General features: G+C 40.7%; 2 protein-coding genes across 2 annotated transcripts in view; one reads left to right on the plus strand and one right to left on the minus strand.

The window, feature by feature from the left end:
* LOC125373246 (organic cation transporter protein-like) overlaps positions 1-25,865 on the minus strand; it is a 102,859-nt gene that overhangs the window by 13,383 nt on the left and 63,611 nt on the right. The window lies entirely within an intron of this gene.
* Positions 10,915-25,865, plus strand: part of LOC124111053 (organic cation transporter protein-like) — a 28,663-nt gene continuing 13,712 nt past the window's right edge. Inside the window, exons 1-5 of the mRNA XM_046470598.2 lie at positions 10,915-11,354; positions 14,259-14,621; positions 18,223-18,457; positions 18,822-18,925; positions 19,611-19,765. Coding sequence (XP_046326554.1) covers positions 14,473-14,621; positions 18,223-18,457; positions 18,822-18,925; positions 19,611-19,765 — 643 coding nt within the window. The 5' untranslated portion in view covers positions 10,915-11,354; positions 14,259-14,472. The remainder of the gene's footprint in view (positions 11,355-14,258; positions 14,622-18,222; positions 18,458-18,821; positions 18,926-19,610; positions 19,766-25,865) is intronic.

Consider the following 25,865-nt stretch of genomic DNA (forward strand, 5'->3'; position numbering starts at 1 on the left):
TTTTTAAATATTACAATATTATATTAATGATGTTTCTTATTCTCGGAAATTTCTGCTGGGGTTGGCAAAATCAAAACTAGGAAATTTGGCCAAGAAGTTTAACTTCAGCTTCAGAAATATCGAGTATCTATCCTTCAATAACGATCAAAAAGCCAACGTCAGAATCAAGAGCTTCTTTGACAAACAGATGTTGGATAGTTAAATCCAAACAGTAAACAGCTAAGATTTAAAAGCTCTACAGATGCGTATATCAGAGATATTTCTTCTGATTATGGATATGTCTTTGTCGCTTTTATTCACGACCAAAAGTCTTTACATATCATATATCCAACATAATACACACTTGATAGATGAACGCAAATCTCACATAAATAAGGATAAAAGATAAATGAAAGTAAAACATATTTACACAAATATATAGTTCTGAACTACAATAAAAACACTGACATATGAGTGGAATATTGCTGTGATCGGCGTTACAGAACAAAGTCCACTAGACGATCTTCTTCGTTATAACGAGAATGTCTTTCTCATCTTTACGCGAACACATAGTATCACAACAATTTGATAGTGATTCATAAATACTACGTATGATATACAATCGTACAATGGTTTTGTCACTTATATTTTCCCCTTATATCATACATGTAACATTTCAGTTTATTTGTGAAATGTTGTGTCGTCGAATCCGTAGACTAAGTAATACAAACGCCCTAGCTTCTATCCACTCTCTCATACCATATATGCTAAACAAATAGTAGAATGCTCTCTGTAATTATCTTTTATATCTTAAACCAGCCTAAGTTCATATCTTATAGCATATGGTCACAAACCATTTATACGCTGTGTGAAAATTAGTCGAGGAAATTATATATCATTTTATTAAATGTAGTAAGATCAGTCCGAACTAAAATTTTGACATGCTATTTCAGACACAATTTATGATGTTACCAGCTTGTCAAGTGCACACTTACATCAGGCATTGTATGTAAGTTGAACGCTGGCATTGGAAACTGGAGCCATTTCATAAATCATATAGTCTTAACCATTATGTGTGAATTCGTGTCTTCGGGAATGAGTCATATTTCTGCATCGACGACGGCTATTTTTTAAATACATAATAGAGGGGAGGTGAAACAGCTCATTCTTGTGTTCTTAGTCCTTGTCAAATTACATCTTCAGTAGAAATATTTTGATAAAAGAAGCGACAAAACTCTTTCCATATTCATAGGAAATCTAAAAGCAAATTTGCACGATTCCGACTGTATCATGAGCACCAAACACTCACCTGTGGCCAGGTATGTTGAGGAGGTACACACTGATCATCATCCTTATGCCAAAGATGATGCCAGAGAGGGAAAGGAAAAAGGACATCCATTTCTGATAGCGTCCAAACTCCCCCAGGTGCCGCAGAACATCATCGAAGTTGAGTCGCATCATATATATTCACCCACAGAACCAGGTTCCCTTGAAATGTATTGAATACTAGTATACGTGAATCTGACGCATTTAAGTCTTACATTACAACCAGACTTAATAATATAAGTTCATGATATTTAGTATCTGAAGTTATCACGTTTCAACACGATCGGGATAGTTGTATCCAGCGTCTATGGTTCCGATTTCGCTGGACTCGGTTTACTTAAATAATGCACAGTATGCCTCATATGGTATGCATGCATTGAGAGCGACGGGGATGCACGGAGCACACATCCGATGCCATCTGTTGCCCTCAATATCTGTCTGACAAATCAGATACATATTAAACATATGTATTTACCTATCATAATCGTTTTGTAATTTCGTATACATTACTTTTAACATATTTCTATTACAGTAAGAGATGCATTCATCTACATCATTTAACTGACACAATTCAACTATTGCAACTATCAGCCAAAGTTTTTAACGTTGCTTTGAGCAGTAATTTGACACATCGTCTCGGCATTATGTGGCGCGTAGCGCTTCCCATGCCTAAAACAATAAGTATTATTCAGGTACATGTTTAGCTCACCTGACTGAAAAGCCATGGCCTGTTTGTCCGTCGTACGTCGTGCGTCGTCCATCTTCTGCTCAGAAACCACTGAACGAACGAAGCTGAAACTGCACATACTTGATCCCAGCAATGATTCATGGCACTCTAATTGGCCAATTTTCAATATGGCCATCATGCTATCCCCTTTGAAATATCCCTTTATGGACATTATTAGATCACTTTTGTTCAAAACGTTGTCAAATGTGGTATGTGTAGTGAGTGAGTGAGTTGGGTTTAACGCCGCTTTTAACAATATTACAGTTATATCGCGGCGTGTCAGCTTAATGTGGGAGGAAAGCCCCAAGTGATGCAGGTCTCAGAGGTTTACCACTTCTGTGAAAACCACGAGCACGGGTATGGTGCTGACAAACCTAGAAACATAATCGGGGCGAACCAGCGGTATGTGTAGGTAGTAGTGGGGCTTATAACATCCATATCATGGTCCCCCACTTTTCACACTGCCTTAGTGCCACGGGACCATGTGGTGCCAACCACCACCCCAATCATGTCAGCTTTAACATTGTGTAACTCATATGTTATACAGCGCTACAGACTGCGAAATATGGTGAGATTAGTACAGTGGTTACCGCGCTCACATACACGTAACTACTTTAGTATCATACAACCGATTTCTAAAAGAAATCTATTCAGACTGGTCAGAAAGATATTATACTTTTCCTCACTGTACATTTATTGGCGTAAGACTACTGACGTTCAGTTCGCAACGGAAGCTTTTGTTCAAGTATATTTTGTCGCAAAAACAGATTTCAAAAGTGTGGCCATGACATCTTAACGTGAGTTGACGCCATATTGTAAATAAATTGTGGCCCCAGTTTCTGTCGATGATCCACGCGGTACAAAAATATAACTACTGAAAACATCAACTTAACTTCTAAAATGAGGACAGCAATACCTTTTTGCATTATGGTTAACTGCTTATGTATACGATGTCCTATAAAGTTCGGTTTATTTTTACTTTGAATGAAACTGTGAAAATGGCGGTTAGATTGGTTTGCTGAAATATTATTTCCAGTGTGTCTAATGTACGTGGAACATGCTGTGATCGTACAAGATAATTGATAACTTATTATGTATGTGTATATATTATCCAATACACATTGTACATCTCCTCAGAAAATGGAATTTATTATCGTAACACGAGTGGGTTCGTATTTCTAACATTCTGCAATTGATCTTAGATTTACTGATATTAGATTTTCAAATTATTGATGTAAATTGTACTGTCGATTATCGTATGATACTCTGTCGCAAATCTTTAAATTTTATTCGATATGTTATCTGTAGTTTCAGCAATGAGTACATCACGATTGGGATATGCTTTTCATATCTGTTTCAGAGCCCGAATACTGTATGTCTTTAATCTTCGGTGTGCAATCTGTCGACTGACCCGGTGTTTCAGTGCCGTCGCTGCCGTTGACGTCGCTGTGGTGAACCGGTCTGTTAAATGTGTTGCCCGAAAGTGACGGTCTTCAGCGGGTGTGGTCACGGGTGGTCGACCGCTGCGTGGCCTGTCCGATGTCAGACCAGTCTGTCGTAAACGTTGCATTAAATTGCTGGCGGTAACACGCCAACAGCGGAGTTTTCTGGCAATGTCTCTCTCTATCTCTATGCTTGATAAACGGGGCATAACTCTGTGTGCTTTTTGCAACTGTGTTCGTAACGAGTTTTTAACTATTTCATACAGACAGTTTGCACGTGCATTTCGTGTTACATCACAAAACCTCATTTCTGGCAAATGCACGTATATTTCACAAATTAAGAATAAAAATCGCTTGTATCCACCGAATACGTTTGGTTAGGCAGAAGGGATATGTTTAAGTAACATATCCTAAAACATTTTTATTTTATAAAAAAAATAAAATAAAACATTTTCGAGCGTAAAGTTACTTTTGGACATTAGTTTAGTAACTACACACAATCTTAAATCATATATGTTCCCTCCATGCTCGAGTTTAGCTGGGCCAAAATTTAAAAATCAAGACATTATTACTTACTACCATAATTATTTTTATTATTTACAGATTAAAGTAAAAAATGCAGCAAAGAGGGTTTGGGTGATCCTGGCATAGGTTACGCTCATCATCAGCTCAGTGCCCTTGCACCCTCTAAGCGCAGCCTAGACAGCGAATGGGACTTCCCCCAGGAATCGCTGCCAAGTCAAACCCACCGAGAACTTTTGGGAGAATGTGAAGACTCCCCCTACACTGCAGCCTTCTGCATTACCCAGATTGTCAGAAGGGCTGTATTCCTGGTAGAAAACACGGGTACTCTCCCGATGTCATAGGGCAGATTGGGAGGTACCAAACCTGAGGCACCAAGAACAATGGAGAGTCGGACAACTTGGTACTTGGAATAGATTTGCTGCCAAGGAACACGTTTCAACGATATTGACCGAATCTACGCGTACTTAATCTTGGGTGATACTACGTTAACGTTAGTAGAAGCTTGTTAATTATTTAGAAATAATGATGATGTCCGATATTGAGCGATCTCCATTTGAGGATTGTTTGGGCTATTTGGCCATGTTTTACTTTTTGTCCATTGAAAATGTCCGATGTCAATGTACCCCGAAGTTGTTGTAATGACTGATGACAGAACACTGGCACTGAAACATCTATGGACGTAACAGGGTTTTCATCAAGATATATAATCCAAACTGCCATTCGCATTGTTACATTATCTTTGAAGTAGTCTGCATATCAACTATTCACGACCACTTCCGTCAAATTTTTTGGAAGTAAAAAACCAGGACAAATTCATCGGGATTGTTTATTGGTAAATATCGGGACTCATGGAAAATTCTCAATGAATGTATACTTAGACATAAATGTCATATGTCTATCACCGTTACCTTGGAAATGTACTTTCCAAAGACATGAATTTTTGGACATTTAGATTTCTAACAAGGGCGCTTACTTGACTTTACTTGCCAAATTCGGGTGCTTCCATATTATGAGTAATGCAGAAAAGTAGCAAACTTTTATCGATGGCTAGGCAATTCATAGATCTTTTGGATTTGCTTAATTTAGATACTGTTGTTATACAATTTGGTAACACTGTGTGAAGAGATAATATGACAAAATTATACTGACAAGAATCTCATACACGTTTTTTTCACAGCTTCAACATATCTTAAGATGGCATTGATGAATTTGGACAAATTTTTCACATCTTTTACTCTAATGCTGAATAAACATTTTATCATTTTATACATAATAGGCCATTCGGAGAGACCTTTAGGTATGTACATAGTCCGCCACTGGATAAGAGCTTCACATCTGAATAGGTAATGAAACTCGTCACCAACCGCGGGAGAACTACATAAATTACACAAACGTTCCACTCTTGGGATATCAGACCAGCGTCCGGTTTCAGTTGGTAAGTTATGGTTTGTTGTTCTAAATTTTAAGATTGGGTGATAATCGCTTTTAGGCAGATAAAGATAGTTTTTAAAGGTTATATTTTCTCAGTAATGGAACTGTGCCAATTCTGCAAGAACAGGACTTTCAATATTTCTTCAACTTTTAAAGCTAGCTGATGAAGAACACATTTACGGGTTGTCAAATATTTCACCGAGTCCACAGTTGTTTAATATTTTATTGACAAATGTTGTCCATGAAGTCTTTCAAAGATGCCAGGGTAGTTATGAGTGGTAAATTTATAAATAACAACACGTTTGTACATTTTGATATAGAGGGGTTCCCTTCCGAGGTCTCCATAAATCATACAGTTTGGTGTTGCATTTCGAAGACCTACTGCCAATTTTAGAAATTTAAAATGAACTATTTTATAAGATTAATGTTTTCAGAACAGTACATTTGGATCGGGGCAATCAAAGTGTCAAATGTGAATATTAAACAATCCAAAGGAAAATAATGAGAACATAGCTTTTGTTGCATCTTCTGCTAACATTTTGTTGGCTTCTACAAATCTCCCGTTTCTGTGCAACTTATTCCAAGGTAGGTGTAATTATCGACAATTTCTGTAGTTTGATTGCTTAAAGTAAATAAGTATTTCAGAGTGCTGTTTCTGGCAGGCCCGCTTCCAAAAACTATTATTTTGGTTTTGGAGAAGTTAACATTGAATTTCCATCGTGAACAATATCTATGAAATTTGTCAAGTGATTGTATTAGATTTGCAGCGTCTTCCCTGAATAAGACAGCTTCATCTGCATATAACAAAACATTAAACTACACGCAAACTATTAGATCGGTTTCGCTTTGGTAACCTAAATAAACACATTAACGACCTCGTTTCAGTAGGAAGGGCTCAATATCAATGATGAAAGTGAAAACAAAAGTGGCGAGAGATTTTGGCCCTGTCTTCGTCCAGTGCTGCGTGGGAGGAATGGGGATATTTGATTATGTAGCATAACAGTGGATTTTATGTTATGGAGTGAGTGAGTGAGTGAGTGAGTATGGTTTTACGCCGCTTTTAGCAATATTCCAGCAATATCACGGCGGGGGACACCAGAAATGGGCTTCACACATTGTACCCATGTCGGGAATCGAACCCGGGTCTTCGGCGTGACGAGCGAACGCTTTAACTACCAGGCTACCCGATCGTCCCTTATGTTATGGTACATGTTCTTTAGTAAGTTAAGAAAATTATCATATATAACATAATTTAGCAATTTAGATCGCGTTTCAATAAAGACGCAACATAGTTTTCGTTTTGCTTGTTTTAAAATTTCCCTAAAAGATACCTTGTCACTTGTGGAGAACCTGGAGTTAAAATAGAATTTATTTCTTCAAACTCAATGAGCCTCGCATTAAGGATACTTGTGAAAAGTTTTCCGAAACAGCTGAGAATTGTGATAGGTTAATATGAGATCGGATCTTGGTGTTCACCCTTTTTCTTATATATCGGTTTGATTTTACCCTTCAGTCAGCAGTCTGGTACAAATCCAGAACTAAGTATCAAGTTAAAGAAATCAGTTAGGCGTGGTATTAAATGAATTGTAGCATCAATAAAATAATCGTTTTCAACGGAATCTAACCCAGTATCATTCATTCTTTTAAGGTTCATAGTGGCGGAAAGGACGTCTTCGACCGATATAACCTTATTTAAACATCAATGTCGTAGTGTCGATCCTCTACAACATCCTCGGATACATCATCATTACATTGGGATTCAAAAGGTCTAAATAAAACCCAAAGAGCGTTTCAATATCAGGAGTATTTTCGGATTTAGTCATACGATTTTGTCATCGTATCACATTTATTTAGAAGCTTTCACTATTCTTTTGGTGAATGTTTCTTAAGGTCACGAAAGTGTTTCCTTGAATCATTTTGATATTGTTTAATACTTCTGTCCATGCATTTCTTATATGATCTTGACTTTAAATGATCGCATTTTCCTGCACTCGTTATTTGAACCACAGTTTATCTTATTTCTTCTTATTCAGTTTGTGACGATTTCTGTTCGGATTTGCCAAATCAAAACAAGGGTGTGTGACCGAAAGTTTTAAGTTGAACTTCAGGTATATCGATGATCTGATATCCTTCAACAACGGTCAAATAGACATGGTTCTTCCACTTATTTACCCAGCTTAACTAGAAATAATAGAGACGTGTTAAACCGCCTCATCTATTTTATACTTTGACCTCTGCCCAAAGATTCCATCTAATAAAAAAAACTATCCACAAGACTGTGTGACAAGAGGGATGACTTCGATTTCTGCTTTTAGAAGAGGTTAGTAATGAATATGGTAAATATTTTGTCGATTTTATTATTCAACCTTCCAATAGTCAGCTTTCCCTTTATGCCGAGCAATATTCAAGCAGCAACTTTTGAGGAACAATTCTTCAGAGGTTTCAAAGAACGTCATACGATTCTTTCTCAAGAGTTGTACGATCAAAGTTACAACAAGTCCTCAGCAAAGCCTTCAAAATGTTTTATGATAGACATGTTGAGAACATTTGACGCAGCAGTGTCAAAAATGTGTCGTCCGATGCAATTCCCTATTTTTGTACCATAATGTTGCCGTGTCTTTTGTTCAGGTGAACATATGACTTGCCTCTGCATGTGTTGGTGACGGGAGCAAGCCCGGTCGGGTATGACACGCTCACCTTTTCGAGAACACCTGGTAGCATCACTACAGGATAATGATTAATAACACATTCTCATGATATAGTCGGAATCGTACAATGAACTCGTGCAATGGAATCCTTATGGAAATTGCAAACATTTTTACCCGCTTATGTTTTTTTCTGGTGACAATTTGATTTATAGACTCCGTCAAACATATAATTGCATACTGTTGAGTACGTTGTTAAACAAACAACAAACTTTGATTTTATGGCTCCCGCAAATTTCTTTTGGGGTGGCACTGATTTCAGCTAAAATCAAAAGTAAACAATTGATGGAGAAACATGGAAGCTGTGCTCTCTTACTGTGTCATGTACATATCAAGTTAAAGGGCATCACATTGAAAAACTAATAACGGATATTTGGTCACGTGATGTGCTCTTACCATTTATACAAGGACAATTACAATTGTCCAGCTGTACATGATAAATTTGTACATCCAGACGTGGGGACAGCTACATAGACATGCCAGTTAGTGGACGAGTTGAAGGGGGTCAAACTGCCTTGGGCAGTGGCTAGTGAAAGGCGGCGAGGCTAGCCCGGATCAACCGATTACGTTTAATTTTATTGTAAACAAGGCGCTTAACCACATACGGCAATCCCAAACTAAGCTACCTCGTTCATTTCTCCATTTGCAATCTCATTAAAGTCAGATCTCTCGACAGACAGAACTCGCTGCCCGCAAATTGGTCAACGTATCCAGCATAGTGGTATGCTGTATCGGAAAATAGGACGACTAGAGCTGGACTGGCAGCCTGCCCTTTGTCCCCTAGCGGCTGCAGGCGAGGATTGCAAAGCGTTCTAGAGCAGACCGACCAGTCAAGGACAGAGATTCTATTTATCTGATGATTGTACCCGACTAACACAAACATGTTTAGTGTAATAATTTATAGTTAGGAATGGTTTAATAAATATTTTCATAATTATCTATTTATTTCGTGTGTGCGCATATCATTATACGTATGTGTGACAAAGATAGAGTTTCTTTACATCTTTCCAACTTTTAAACATCCCCTTTCAACCCAGGAACAAATAAAGCACGGCGCCGTGCAATAAATCTATAGTGACGTCATCCTATTTTATAGAAAAGCCATCCGTCCCAGGGATATTCTTTAGAAAAGTCATCTGTCCCAGGGATATTCTATAGAAAGGCCATCTGTCCCGGGGATATTCTATAGAAAGGCCATCTGTCCCAAGGATATTCTATAGAAAGGCCATCTGTCCCAAGGATATTCTGTAGAAAGTCCCTCTGTCCCAGGGATATTCTATAGAAAGGCCCTCTGTCCCAGGGATATTCTATAGAAAGGCCATCTGTCCCAAGGATATTCTAAAGAAAGTCCATCTGTCCCAAGGATATTCTATAGAAAGTCCATCTGTCCCAGGGATATTCTATAGAAAGTTCCTCTGTCCGAGGGATATTCTATATATTCTGTATTGTATTTTCTCCTTTTTTGAGTGACCAATTCGTCTAATATTGCATACATTGAGTACGTGTTTGAGAATATTCATGTGAAGAGTATCTTAGCACACATTATGGAATAAGAAAAAATATATACATCACAATGATTAGGTAAATTCAACAAATATCATAAAGGTTTCCGTCCTGTGTGACGCCATGATGGACTGACACAAACCCACACTCAACGACGACGGTAGAAATTTCCATTTCTGACTAATTCTCTTGGTTACATTGTAAAACATAACAACAAATAACAGTACGCAGATTGTCAGATTGATCTGATTACTTACTTGACACATTTATGTATATACGATCCCTCGATCAAAGTCCTCTGAAAATCCCGCGTAGTGTACATGATTTTTTGTGAACGGTCACCGGTAGAGATGTCATACGAAAATAAACATTGTTGTTCATATTTGGTAATTTCTTTGAGGTGAAAATTATTAACTCGGCATCCAACGGGTTCTTTGATCTTATCTAGTTTGTATTATCATCATCGCCTTGATAATCCACAGATATGGCGGAAACCTTTTTGTGTAGAGTCACGTTATTTATGAGTAGTAAGCAGTACGTCGGATGACGTCACTCATGACCGTGGTGTTATGTATTAACGCGCCACTACGATCATTAGAATAGACAGAATGCATGGATTGATGCTAAAAAGGGAGGATTTTAGGGTGTGTAAAAAACAGATTACTACACTCGTGCCTGTCAGATACCATTTATCTTGCAACACGTTGTTTCAAAGCTTATCTGACAGACACTCGTGTAGTAATCTCTATTTATGTGATAGGAAAGCCTGAAGTTATCGCTTTAGCGAACCAATGAGTTGCGTATAATGCCAAGAAATAAAGTCGGGGCTAATGTTGGATTCGAAACCCTCGATGTTAGGATTCTGTCATGTCTAAGGGACACAACTCCGCATATCGATTTGCAAGTCAGTGTAAGAAGTGTAAGTCATTGTCGTGGAAGTTTGTTTACTGGTTATAAGCAATAATACAACAATATGACAGCGGCCTGTAATTAGTAGACCAGACAATTCAGTGACTGATATAATGAGCATCGCCCCTCGCGATCGGCGTACGATAACACGCAATCAATTACGTCCCCCAGCCGGTCCACCCGATCAATCTATTACGACAGGCATACTTTTAAGCTGCTTGGACCTAGTCTGACTCGGGACGCCAAATGTGGAAGTAAACACCGTACATCAGTGTAAGTCCGTTAAGAAAGAGAACAGGTCTCGCCTATCCTACATCACCCACGGTTATTTATGACAGACACAGGGATCATCCATCTCCACAACATTTGCACCTTCGAGAGCATAACACTGGAACTTTGTGAACTGATTTGTGAGCTGTAAGGTCTGTACATTTCTGGATAGTAAAAACGGAGCGGTACACAGATACGGGTTAGCAGCCACTGTGCACGCCCTATCCAACAGACACTCGCAGACAAGGAACTGTAACCAGGCAAGAGTCTATTATCATTGGTTGTCATGGCTGATTTGTTATCTGTCTCCCAGGAACAGGCGGGGGTTGCCATCTTGTTATTACCGGGCTCCTAAATATATCCCCTCTCAGAAATGTGCGATGTAACCTACATTAACTGGAGTACCGCGCCGTGATTTAGAGTGCAGCTGTACAAATCCTAAACAAAAACACGTGTTCAGTAACTGTTACCTGGTCAACCTTCATTCGGACGATATAGCGCCCCCTGGCGATATCAGTGACGATGACTTTCAAGCTGGTGAGTAGAACTGAATAGCTAGTTCTGCACTCTAACTGCAATATCTGCATTAAATTTATCAAAAACCGTCTTGATTATGGAAATAGGTACAAAATGTGTTGTGTCATCAATGACATTTTTGGCCTAATGTTGAATGTGACAAATCAAACTTGTGGCAATACAAAATATGAAATGATATACACTGCAATCCTATTACACAAATATATTCCTGATTCAGGGCTGTGTATGAAAACGTAAAGTCACTGGACGCAATCTTCAACACCTACAGTGACCCAATGTTTAAAACTGTGGTTATGCATAACGCGTCAAACAAAAGATTTAGCGCCTCGCGGAGCATGCGTGGAAACGCAATGAGACGTAGTGCAGTACACGTGGTCCTCGTTGTATTCCTGTAAATCAGAGTGACAAAAGAGCTTCACGAAGTAAACCAAGAGTAATGTAGAATACTGTATGTGTTCCTGGGGGTGATTTACGTGTGTATGATGGTTAGCAGGATAAGATCGGTGGGTGAATGTACATTCTTCAGTGACCAGATTAACACGTATGAACACATAGGCATTCCTATAAGGTCTTGGAATCTGAAGATATTTTAAGTGTTTATTCACTTTGAAACATTACCTGTGATTTTGTTGATATATACACCCTGAGAAAAAGGCCACACTAATACATGCTTGCAGTTTCCAATGAAGTGTCCTTTCTTACAAGTGCAGTCCACGCACCTGCTACAGTGCACTACACATAACAAGAAATGGAGGAATGATATTTGCACTGAAAGCATATGTATAAATAGGACGTTCCATTGTACTACCCAGATTACATGTGTTATCTCGTGGGCGCCCCATGCTCGTTTATACACCGGTCTTTATATAAACTCCTCCAGCGTGTGATAAACGTGTCAACGTGTTATATGATGGTGTGGACTGACTCCAAACAATCTGGTGAGTAGCATAAACTTTAGATTAGAGCAATTTGTAACATTCATGCCGCCATAGTTGTCATCTTTACGGGATAATTGTGTGTGAATATTTGTTTAACAAATGACATAAGGTTAAACATTATGGAGGTTTCCTAACGTGGCAAATGTTGATAGATTCATATACTTTTAGACACGACGCTAGTATCTTATCTCGAATGGTTTTTGAAGCTCCTCACACGGAAACCCGTCTAAAATTGAATGGCGCATTCGTTTTAACGAGTCATTAACATATATTCATTCCATTCTTCGTATAGAATAATTTCCACAAAGATCAAATAAGGTTTTAAATTGATATTTTGAAAATATCTGTGAAAATGGAGATACGAAATTAAAAGATATTGAAAGTTGTCCACCTTTAGGATCGAACATTCGCAATGTGAAAATGCCTAGTCCACCTATACTTCAGGTTCTGTGACAGCATACTAGCGGGAGTCTTAGCTTTAAACTGCCGTCGTTTAGCTCTTCTGGTTCAAAACAACAAGTAGTATTTTCAGCAATTTAAAAAATATTCCTGCCATATGGATTAAATCATGTTACATATTACCGTTTCTGTATATATTTGATAACCTGTTAGTATATGGTATCATTTATACTAGCATGTATTTGATTGTCATTTTGTGCACTGCGATGCCCCTTCATACGCACTCATGCAAGAAATCAAGTATCTTTCATAAAAAAAACAAAAAACATTACAAAGGTGACACATGCCATCTTCATCCAGATGCTATGCGTGCCCTGTCGGGTGTCTATATATATACATATCAACATAACCACCGCCAGTCTTGTCAAAACCAGAACTCTTCGTGTTACTGTTGAGAAACAGGACAAGGATATATATAGTGGTTAGAAAGGACTTCAGGAGTTATACACCCTTGTGTCTATACCCATACCTTTGGCAGCTGAATGTTTTGTTCAGAATAGGACAAATGGACTGATCGACACAAATCAGAATTGTGTTTCGAACCAATAATAGCTTTTTTGTAGTATTCGCTGGTCTAATGTTCGATTCCAAACCAGGCTTTCGGGTTAGAAAAGATCCCTTACAACCTATGCTTGTGAGAGGCGACGAAATGGATTGGATTTCTGAGCGGTCTGCTGCTCACATGGAGTCTAGATCTAGCTGTTATGAAGGTGACTGTGCTTGTCGTAAGAGGCGACTAACGGGATCGGGTGGTCAGGCTCGCTGACTTGGTTGATGCATGTCATCGATCCCAATTGCGTGGATCGATGCTCATGATATTAATCACTGGATTGTCTGGTCCAGACTCGATTATTTACAGACCGCCGTCATATAGCTGGAATATTGCTGAGTGCGGCGTAAAACAACAAACCAGCCAACCATCCAAATAGCTGTTATGATGAGGGTGAAGCAAAGAACATTGTCTAGGTATAAGTAGGAATATCAATTGCTAGTGTGAGTATGGACACTTTATTGCTGTCGCTATAACCAGGTGGGCACTGTACATAAATGGACACGCAGTCGTGGAAAGAAAGTTTTAAAAAGTAGAAAATGGTAGACATATGGATGATATTTCCTAATTTGACCAGGTTGATGTCCGATGCAATTCCCTTGCACCATGTGTTCCTGTGCTTGATCAGGTGATCACTTGACTTGTCTTTGTATGTGTTTGTGACATGTGTCACCGTAGGGGATTCTGACGTTGTTTATGATATGAATGAATGGTCTGACGATTATTTACAGGCCGCCGTCATATAGTGACATGGCCATCCACACACACGCACACACACACGCGCGCGCACGCACGCACGCACGCACACACACACACACACACCGCAAACCTACACACACACGTACACATTCACGCACACACACACACGTACACACACGCGCGTACACACACAGACACAAACGTACACACGCAACCACACACACTTCCATACGTAATAATGCTTTCCACTTCTTTCAGACTGTCCCCACAGATAACTGACAAGTTACGTCATAACGTTCCCAAAGTGGCTCCAAACCCTTGAACTGAGGATACCGCAGAAGTCTGTGACACCGAAACTGAAACCTTCAAAGCAAGACCCAATGACAGTGCATAGCCCGCACGAGCAGCTTTCTTATCAATCAAACCGCCTTCGTTGTTGAGAGAGGGCGAGGACATCGCTACAACATAAAAGATGAGACTCACATTTGATGATGTTTTGCGGCACCTGGGGGAGTTTGGACGCTATCAGAAATGGTTGGTATTTGTTCTGTGTCTCCCTGGCATCACCCATGGAATCAGGATGATGATAAGCGTGTTCCTCCTCAACGTTCCAGACCACAGGTGAGGAGACCTACTTTGCATGTTAACGATCTGACATATATAAAAACGGTATATGGAAGCATTTCGTTTTATCTACGTTTTGACTCATGCTTCTGAGTCGTCAATTCCAGAGATCTGGGGATATTGTAAGGTGTATTGAGCATATGTTAATCACCGCACTAACACTAAAAAATGCTTACGAGAAGGAAACCAGATTCTGATTTTATTTTTCGGATATGCCGGGCACTAATAACATGTCTATCAAAATGGCGGGTTCAATGCCCCGACACAACCCATTCTTTTGCTTGTATTGATTGTTAAATATTTTTCGTATTTGTGTATTATTTTATTGTTTCAGGCAAGGGTTATCGAATAATCTGCTTTGTTTATCTTTATATTTTTTCACCCAGGCCAGTTTAGTCTGGTTTCCTCTGCACTAAGAAACTAAATTTAACTGGATTGTTGGGTATGGCCTTGAGCCTAAAACGAAAATTGGGTAATCACCTTTTTCAAAAATCGGTATGCATTCAATAATAAATTGGATCTATAAAATTTACTTTTATTACCGGAAGAGGTAACTAAGGGGGTTAGGGGGTCATCGTATCCCTATTGCTTATATCAATGTTCATGATGATGAGTGGATGGTACCGGTCCACACTCGATTATTTACAGACAGCAGTCATGTGGCTGGAATATTGCTGAGTGCGGCATAAAACAACAAGCAAGCAAACAAACAAACAAGCTTTACTTCCACTAATGAATGTTTTTTTCTCGTGCAGTCTTGAATAATTAATCCCGATCATGACAAACATGACAAGTCTTCATATTTCCTTCAAACACACTGAAATATTTTGCGTACAATCGATCATGTTCGTTTGACTAAGTTTTCAAAGAACGTGATACGATTCTTGCTTAAAAGCTTTTTCATCAGGCTTAAAACATTGAAGGCCTTAGTAATGCTTCCAAAATGTTTTATGATCTGAAATGCATATTACATTTCCAAATTTGACGCATCAGTGTCAACTGATGTAAATAACTGTACCAGATGTTACTTTGTCGTTTTCAGGTTCACAATTGACTTGACTTTGTATGTATTTGTGACAGGTGCCACAGGTGGCCGCAGACCGCCTCCGTGGTCTAGTGGTAGAGAGTCCACTCGGAGAGCGTCATACCAAAAGACGTTACCCTGTCTGGCGCTCGGCATTAAGGGGCTAAAACAAGGACTGGTCGGCTCGGAGTCAGTATACTGTGTCTGAGTGGGGTATTCATGTTAAACTGCGGCATTGTGTCTCAGTTAGCTAGCACTATTAATCGGTATCAGTCCGGACTAGTACAATCACGCACACGCACACGCACACGCACACGCACACGCACACGTGCATGCATGTCGCTATATAAGTGCAATAACCTTGGACGCGACGTTAAACCCAATTTCACCTCACCTCACCTCACCTCACAGAGGGCAGCATACGCTCATCCTTTCGCGAAAACCTGGTATGATCACTATTGGATAGTGAGTCATAAACACATGTTTATTATGTAGTCAGAATAGCACATTATGTCCTGATTTCAGCAGAAAAGTCTTTGGAAAGGTTTTTTGTCGCTTTTATTTCCCACTGAAAAGATAATTATGCGTAACCCTACAAACATGTATAGACAGTAAATTTCCATTACGTTCAAGTCCCACTTTTAAATATGTCACCCACTTATCTCCGGACAGCCTAGATCTATATACTATAATCTTCACATTGCACAGATAAACACGTAGAAATGCCCGGATATGAGTGCCGGTTGGTGAGCCAGATCAAATGAGTAGTGTCCGGTTTGTTCAGCCTCTGTGACCCTCTACCAACTCTCTACCCACCCCTTTAATGTTTGTTTGTATGTAGGCCATCGAAATCCCAACGTTCAAATCGCAAATATATGGTAGGAAATTGCAAGCTGAGCAGGTACTCGACATTGAACGTTCTGATAAAACCAACGAGTACTATGGTGCTGACAGAGGTGAGGTGAAATTGGATTTAACGTCGCGTCCAAGATTATTGCACTTATATAGCGACGTGCATGCACGTGTGTGTGTGTGTGTGTGTGTGTGTGTGTGTGTGTGTGTGTGTGGCTGCTTGTACTAGTCCGGAATGATGCCGATTTATAGTGCTAGCCCACTGGGATACCATGCCGCAGTTTAACATGAATACCCCACTCAGACAAAGTACACTGACTCCGAGCCGACCAGTCTTTGTTTTAGCCCCTTAATGCCGAGCGCCAGACAGGGTAACAACAAGTACAATCTTTTAACGTCTTTTGGTGTGACGCGGCCGGGGATCGAACCCCGGACCTTCCGCTCTCCGGGCGGACGCTCTACCTACTAGACCACGGAGACGGTCTGGTGCAGACAGAAAGATCGGGTATTCGGACATGCGGTCAGCAGATCCCGACAGTTGAAGGAAGCAGATGAGGACAGCCATGTTAGCCCACTGCGAAGACAGAACTATAACAAAACAAAATAAAGGGCTAAAGAATAATAGTGTAATTTTCAACTCAGAGGTGAATCACTGGTAGCAGGAATTGCTGCTGAACTTAAAGTTGACCACTGTCGTTTGACGACTACCGCTGTTGGAATTAGGTTTTTCGGGAAATGAGACCTACTTCACAGAGTATTTTTAAGGCTTCATATAGAACAGGAACCGGTGGTATAAACTGTATTATTTGTTGTTTAGGTCAACAGACAAAGCCATGTTGCATTCTTCACACGCATGATAGTTAAAAATATCTGTTATCTGTTACAACATTGTTAATTCAAACCTCACACGGTTAAAAATACGCTCACGGTTAAAGAAATACCCCGTACAGCATCCATGAAAATGTTTTCCATTTGAAACCGTAATTGTTAACAGTTATAATACTATGTTTGAAAAAATCAAATATACGTGAAACGTATATTTCATTTCTGAAAACAGTTCGCAAATTCTATTTCTAGCTAATCGGAAAAAATGCCAGGTTTGCTATTCCCCTCCAACAATTCTGTTATGGCGTAGTTGTTAACAATGCAAATTAGTCGCGGATCAACGCATACAAATGTGAGTTCGCGGCAAAGTAAGTAGGTTAGAATTGCGGCATTCGTTTTGCCATCATAGTGGAACTGAGAACATACTACTTTCGTCGAATTTACTTCATTTATAAAAGGAAAAAGCTGTTTTTTGTTTGTTTTTTGTTGTTGTTTTTTTTTGCTTATTTTTTATTTATTTTGTATTTTGTGTGTGTATTTGTTATAGTTCTGGCGTCCCCCGCTGTGACAGTACTGGAGAAGTGCTATAAGAGTTCTTGTCTTTTAGACATCTTTTATATAACTGTAATACCAGCGATATGTTGTACAGACAACCATACATTCAAACGCATGCATCTCTAATTCAGCAACCAGTATCCATGCATCGACAAGCATATAAAATGTCATATGAAAAAGCTAGGCAAAGCAAGACCGAGGCTTGATTGGTTGGTTGAAAATGGCGACTGCACTGCAAAGCGGCCGTATGTATTCACGGGTGATGTTGGGACGTAGTGCATAGAAACCCACGAAGTATTGACAATGCAGACACGACCGCAACCCCTCTCTTTTGTCCTTCAGGTGTGCCATCCCCGGCTACGACAACGACACCTACGATGCACAGTCTGACAACCACGCCCGTCTTATCAACGCAACCATCCCCTACGTTACAAGAGACGGTAAACTGCAGCTCGACAGCTGTCACATCTACCGCGACGATGGCAACAGCACAAGCGAAGGCGCCAATCGTACAGTAGTGGGCTGTCAGAAGTGGGTGTTCGACAAGTCTGTGTTCGAATCCACTGTCTCAACGGAGGTGACCATTAACTTTCGTGGGACACTTCTGTATATTTATTGTTGTGAAAATACCCAAACATAGCAGAACAGCACTGTTAAAATATCAATAGAATGAAGTAGAATTTTCTTGAAGTGAATTTGAGGTCACAATCAGACCAGTATAATATAGCCTCATCGTCTCTGATGGGAAGGAGAAAGATGAACTGCTGCCTTTTTATTTGTTACAGACAAAGTGTAAATTCAAATTAAGGAAAAATTTCACCCGGCACAATACGAATGAAAATGACAGATTGACTAATTGTACTGAGTGCGGCATAAAACAACAAACAAGATATGACAAGATACAAGTTTGATATATTTCCACTCACATTAATATTTTTTAGCTCAGCTTCGTGTGCGACGACGCTATACTTGCCACACATTCTCAGATGATCTTCATGGGAGGCTACTTCTTCGGGGCCTTTGCCGCTGGAGCCCTGGGAGACAAGTGAGTAATGGCAATGCCAGGCCATCAGAAAACACGTGTAGGTAAACACTAAAAACGACTGGCACCAAAGTAAGCTTGCATGCATAATAGTAAACATTACTAGCATTACAGTAAGCACTAAAACACAATAGGAATACACATACAATAGTAAGCAAGAAAACAATAGTAAACAACACAAGAATAATGGCTTGATTGCTGCAATAGAAAACACGAATAACAACAGCAGACACGACAAGCACATTACTGACACAATAGTTGACATGGATAGTAAGTGAGTGTGGGTTAATGCCGCTTTAACTATTTTCGCAAATAACTGCATAGGACATAGATGTAATCCTTTGAACAGGTAACATCATCCTCTGACTTACTTTTTTCTTTGGCAGTACGATTTACCGTAAAATAAACTGTTGTGCATAGGCGCTTACTTTATCCTTTAGTGCATTTCCTTGTCACGCATGTGGCTAACATTCCAGACTTGGGGAACATGTGTGTGGTCTGTATCTAACAAATTATCACTTTGTGTATTTTTATCACATTCTGAGTAATCCTATGATTTCTATTTTAACGGTCAATAGACATGCTTGAGGGATTGAGAACAAAATAAAAAGCAGTCCATAATATCACTAATCCATTTCGTAATTAAGAAACATTTTACTGTTATATTTAATTTGTGTTCTTTTCGCAGGATCGGGCGGAAGAAGGCTCTTTATCTGTGTATCCTTTTCCTCACCATTGGAGGAATAATCCTCAACTGGGCCAAGAACTTCGTCATGTTCGTCATCCTCCGCTTTATCAACGGAACCTCTACAGCCGGAGTCTTTACCACGTGTTTCGTTATAGGTAAGTTATAAGAATAACGACCATCTCCTCCGCAATTACATAACAAATATACTTACTTCTACCACTACCACTGCTCGTACATATTTGTTTGTTGTTTAACGCCGTACTCACCAATATACCAGCTATGTGACGCCTGCTGTAAATAATAGAGTCTCTTGGCTTTTGTAAAGCATCCTAATGAATATTGACGTATACCAATCATATTACAAAATCATTTGGTGACACGTTTTCATCAAACTGAATACATATATTGGCTATGTTTTAAGTTTTGGTTTGGCTTGTATCACGAGGTGTATGTGACATGTTGTATCACGGGGTGTATGTGACATGTTGTATCACGGGGTGTATGTGACATGTTGTATCACGGGATGTATGTGACATGTTGTATCACGGGGTGTATGTGACATGTTGTATCACGGGGTGTATGTGACATGTTGTATCACGGGGTGTATGTGACATGTTGTATCACGGGGTGTATGTGACATGTTGTATCACGGGGTGTATGTGACATGTTGTATCACGGGGTGTATGTGACATGTTGTATCACGGGGTGTATGTGACATGTAGAATCACAGGGTGTATGTGACATGTAGAATCACGGGGTGTATGTGACATGTAGAATCACGGGGTGTATGTGACATGTTGTATCACGGGGTGTATGTGACATGATGTATCACGGGGTGTATGTGACATGTTGTATCACGGGGTGTATGTGACATGTTGTATCACGGGGTGTATGTGACATGTTGTATCACGGGGTGTATGTGACATGTTGTATCACGGGGTGTATGTGACATGTTGTATCACGGGGTGTATGTGACATGTTGTATCACGGGGTGTATGTGACATGTTGTATCACGGGGTGTATGTGACATGTTGTATCACGGGGTGTATGTGACATGTAGAATCACGGGGTGTATGTGACATGTTGTATCACGGGGTGTATGTGACATGTAGAATCACGGGGTGTATGTGACATGTTGTATCACGGGGTGTATGTGACATGTTGTATCACGGGGTGTATGTGACATGTTGTATCACGGGGTGTATGTGACATGTTGTATCACGGGGTGTATGTGACATGTTGTATCACGGGGTGTATGTGACATGTTGTATCACGGGGTGTATGTGACATGTTGTATCACGGGGTGTATGTGACATGTTGTATCACGGGGTGTATGTGGACATGTAGAATCACGGGGTTTATGTGGACATGTAGAATCACAGGGTGTATGTGGACATGTAGAATCACAGAGTGTATGTCAAATGTTGTATCACAGTGTGTATGTGACATGTAGACTGGCAGGGTGTATGTGACATGTTGTATCACGGGGTGTATGTGACATGTTGTATCACGGGGTGTTTGTAACATGTAGAATCACAGGGTGTATGTGACATGTAGAGTCACAGGATGTATGTGACATGTAGAGTCACAGGGTGTATGTGACATGTAGAGTCACAGGGTGTATGTGACATGTAGAATCACAGGGTGTATGTGACATGTAGAGTCACAGGGTGTATGTGACATGTAGAGTCACAGGGTGTATGGGGAGATGTAGAATCACAGGGTGTATGTGACATGTTGTATCACAGGGTGTATGTGACATGTGGAATCACAGGGTGTATGTGACATGTAGAGTCACAGGGTGTATGTGACATGTAGAGTCACAGGGTGTATGTGACATGTAGAATCACAGGGTGTTTGTGACATGTAGAATCACAGGGTGTATGTGACATGTAGAATCACAGGGTGTATGTGCCATGTAGACTGGCGGGGTGTATGTGACATGTAGAGTCACAGGGTGTATGTGACATGTACAATCACAGGGTGTATGTGCCATGTAGACTGGCGGGGTGTATGTGACATGTAGAGTCACATGGTGTATGTGACATGTAGAGTCACAGGGTGTATGTGACATGTAGAATCACAGGGTGTATGTGACATGTCACGTGATTCTACATGTCACATACACCCTGTGATTCTACATGTCACATACACCCCGCGAGTCTACATGTCACATACACCCCGCCAGTCTACATGTCACATACACCCCGCCAGTCTACATGTCACATACACACTGTGAATCTGCATGTCCACATACACCCTGTGATTCTACATGTCCACATACACCCTGTGATTCTACATGTCACATACACCCAGCCAGTCTACATGGCACATGCACCATGTGATTCTACATGTCCACATACACCCCGCCAGTCTACATGCCACATACACACTGTGAATCTGCATGTCCACATACACCCTGTGATTCTACATGTCCATATACACCCTGTGATTCTACATGTCACATACACCATGTGATTCTACATGTCACATACACCATGTGATTCTACATGTCCACATACACCCTGTGACTCTACATGTCACATACATCCTGTGAATCTGCATGTCACATACACCCTGTGATTCTACATGTCACATACACCCTGTGATTCTACATGTCCACATACACCCTGTAACTCTACATGTCCCATACACCATGTGATTCTACATGTCCACATACACTCTGTGATTCTACTTGTCACAAACACCATGTGATTCCACATGTCACACTCACCCTGTGACTCCACGTGTCAATAAACACCCTGTGATTCTACATGTCACATACCCCCACTGATTCTACATGTCACATACACCCTGCCAGTCTACATTTCACATACACCCTGTGATTCTACATGTCACATACACCTTGTGATTCTACATGTCACATACACCCTGCCAGTCTACATGTCACATACACCCTGTGATTCTACATGTCACATACACCTTGTGATTCTACATGTCACATACACCCTGTGATTCCACATGTCACATACACCCTGTGACTCTACATGTCACAAACACCCTGTGATTCTACGTGTCACATACACCCTGTGACTCTACATATCCACATACACCCTGTGATTCTACATGTCACATACACCCTGTGATTCTACATGTCACATACACCCTGTGACTCTACATGTCACATACACCATGTGACTCTACATGTCACATACACCATGTGATTCCACGTGTCACATACACCCCGTGATTCTACATGTCACAAACACCCTGTGATTCTACGTGTCACATACACCCTGTGACTCTACATCTCCACATACACCCTGTGATTCTACATGTCACATACACCCTGTGATTCTACATGTCACATACACCCTGTGATTCTACATGTCACATACACCCTGTGACTCTACATGTCACATACACCATGTGATTCTACATGTCACATACACCCTGTGACTCTACATGTCACATACACCCTGTGATTCTACATGTCACATACATCCTGTGATTCTACATGTCACATACACCATGTGACTCTACATGTCACATACACCCTGTGACTCTACATGTCACATACACCATGTGATTCTACATGTCCACATACACTCTGTGATTCTACGTGTCCACACACATCCTGTGATTCGACACGTGACACACACCCTGTGATTCTACGTGTCCACACACACCCTGTGATTCGACACGTGACACACACCCTGTGATTCTTCGTGTCACATACACCCTGTGATTCTACATGTCCACATACACCCTGTGATTCTACATGTCCACATACACTCTGTGATTCTACGTGTCCACACACACCCTGTGGTTCGACACGTGACACACACCCTGTGATTCTACGTGTCACATACACCCTGTGACTCTACATGTCACATACACCCTGTGATTATACATGTCCACATACACCCTGTGATTCTACGTGTCCACACACACCCTGTGATTCGACACGTGACACACACCCTGTGATTCTACGTGTCACATACACCCTGTGATTCTACATGTCACAAACACGCTGTGATTCTACATTTCCACATACACCCTGTGATTCTACATGTCACATACACCCTGTAATTCTACATGTCACATACACCCTGTGATTCTACATGTCACATACACCCTGTGATTCGACACGTGACATACACCCTGTGATTCTACATGTCACATACACCCTGTGATTCTACATGTCACATACACCCTGTGATTCTACATGTCCACATACATCCTGTGATTCCACATGTCACATACACCCTGTGATTCTACATGTCACATACACCCTGTGACTCTACATGTCACATACACCCCGCCAGTCGACATGTCACATACACCCTGTGATTCTACATGTCACATACACCCTGTGATTGTACATGTCCCCATACACCCTGTGATTCTACATGTCACATACACCCTGTGATTCTACATGTCACATACACCCTGTGATTCCACATGTCACATACACCCTGTGATTCTACATGTCACATACACCCTGTGATTCTACATGTCCCCATACACCCTGTGACTCTACATGTCACATACCCCCTGTGATTCTACATGTCACATACACCCTGTGACTCTACATGTCACATACCCCCTGAGATTCTACATGTCACATACACCCTGTGATTCTACATGTCCACATACATCCTGTGACTCTACATGTCACATACCCCCTGTGATTCTACATGTCACATACATCCTGTGATTCTACATGTCACATACACCCTGTGATTCTACATGTCACATACACCCTGTGATTCTACATGTCACATACATCCTGTGATTCTACATGTCACATACACCCTGTGATTCTACATGTCACATACACCCTGTGACTCTACATGTCACATACACCCTGTGATTCTACATGTCCACATACATCCTGTGATTCTACATGTCACATACACCCTGTGATTCTACATGTCACATACACCCTGTGATTCTACATGTCACATACATCCTGTGATTCTACATGTCACATACACCCTGTGATTCTACATGTCACATACACCCTGTGACTCTACATGTCACATACACCCTGTGATTCTACATGTCCCCATACACCCTGTGATTCTACATGTCCCCATACACCCTGTGATTCTACATGTCACATTCATCCTGTGATTCTACATGTCCCCATACACCCTGTGATTCTACATGTCACATACACCCTGTGATTCTACATGTCCCCATACACCCTGTGATTCTACATGTCCCCATACACCCTGTGATTCTACATGTCACATACACCCTGTGATTCTACATGTCCCCATACATCCTGTGATTCTACATGTCACATACACCCTGTGATTCTACATGTCACATACACCCTGTGATTCTACAGGTCCCCATACACCCTGTGATTCTACATGTCCCCATACACCCTGTGACTCTACATGTCACATACCCCCTGTGATTCTACATGTCACATACACCCTGTGATTCTACATGTCCCCATACACCCTGTGATTCTACATGTCACATACACCCTGTGATTCTACATGTCCCCATACATCCTGTGATTCTACATGTCACATACACCCTGTGATTCTACATGTCACATACACCCTGTGATTCTACATGTCCCCATACACCCTGTGATTCTACATGTCCCCATACACCCTGTGACTCTACATGTCACATACCCCCTGTGATTCTACATGTCACATACACCCTGTGACTCTACATGTCACATACATCCTGTGATTCTACATGTCACATACACCCTGTGATTCTACACGTGACATACACCCTGTGATTCTACATGTCCCCATACACCCTGTGATTCTACATGTCACATACACCATGTGATTCTACATGTCACATACACCCTGTGATTCTACGTGTCACATACATCCTGTGATTCCACATGTCACATACACCCTGTGACTCTACATGTCACATACCCCCTGTGATTCTACATGTCACATACACCCTGTGATTCTACATGTCACATACACCCTGTGATTCTACATGTCACATACACCCTGTGATTCTACATGTCCCCATACACCCTGTGATTCTACATGTCACATACCCCCTGTGATTCTACATGTCACATACACCCTGTGACTCTACATGTCACATACCCCCTGTGATTCTACATGTCACATACACCCTGTGATTCTACATGTCCCCATACACCCTGTGATTCTACATGTCACATACATCCTGTGATTCTACATGTCACATACACCCTGTGATTCTACATGTCACATACACCCTGTGACTCTACATGTCACATACACCCTGTGATTCTACATGTCACATACACCCTGT

Source organism: Haliotis rufescens, unplaced genomic scaffold, assembly GCF_023055435.1.
Source record: "Haliotis rufescens isolate VD_foot unplaced genomic scaffold, xgHalRufe1.0.p SCAF_5, whole genome shotgun sequence".
NCBI lineage: Eukaryota > Metazoa > Mollusca > Gastropoda > Lepetellida > Haliotidae > Haliotis > Haliotis rufescens.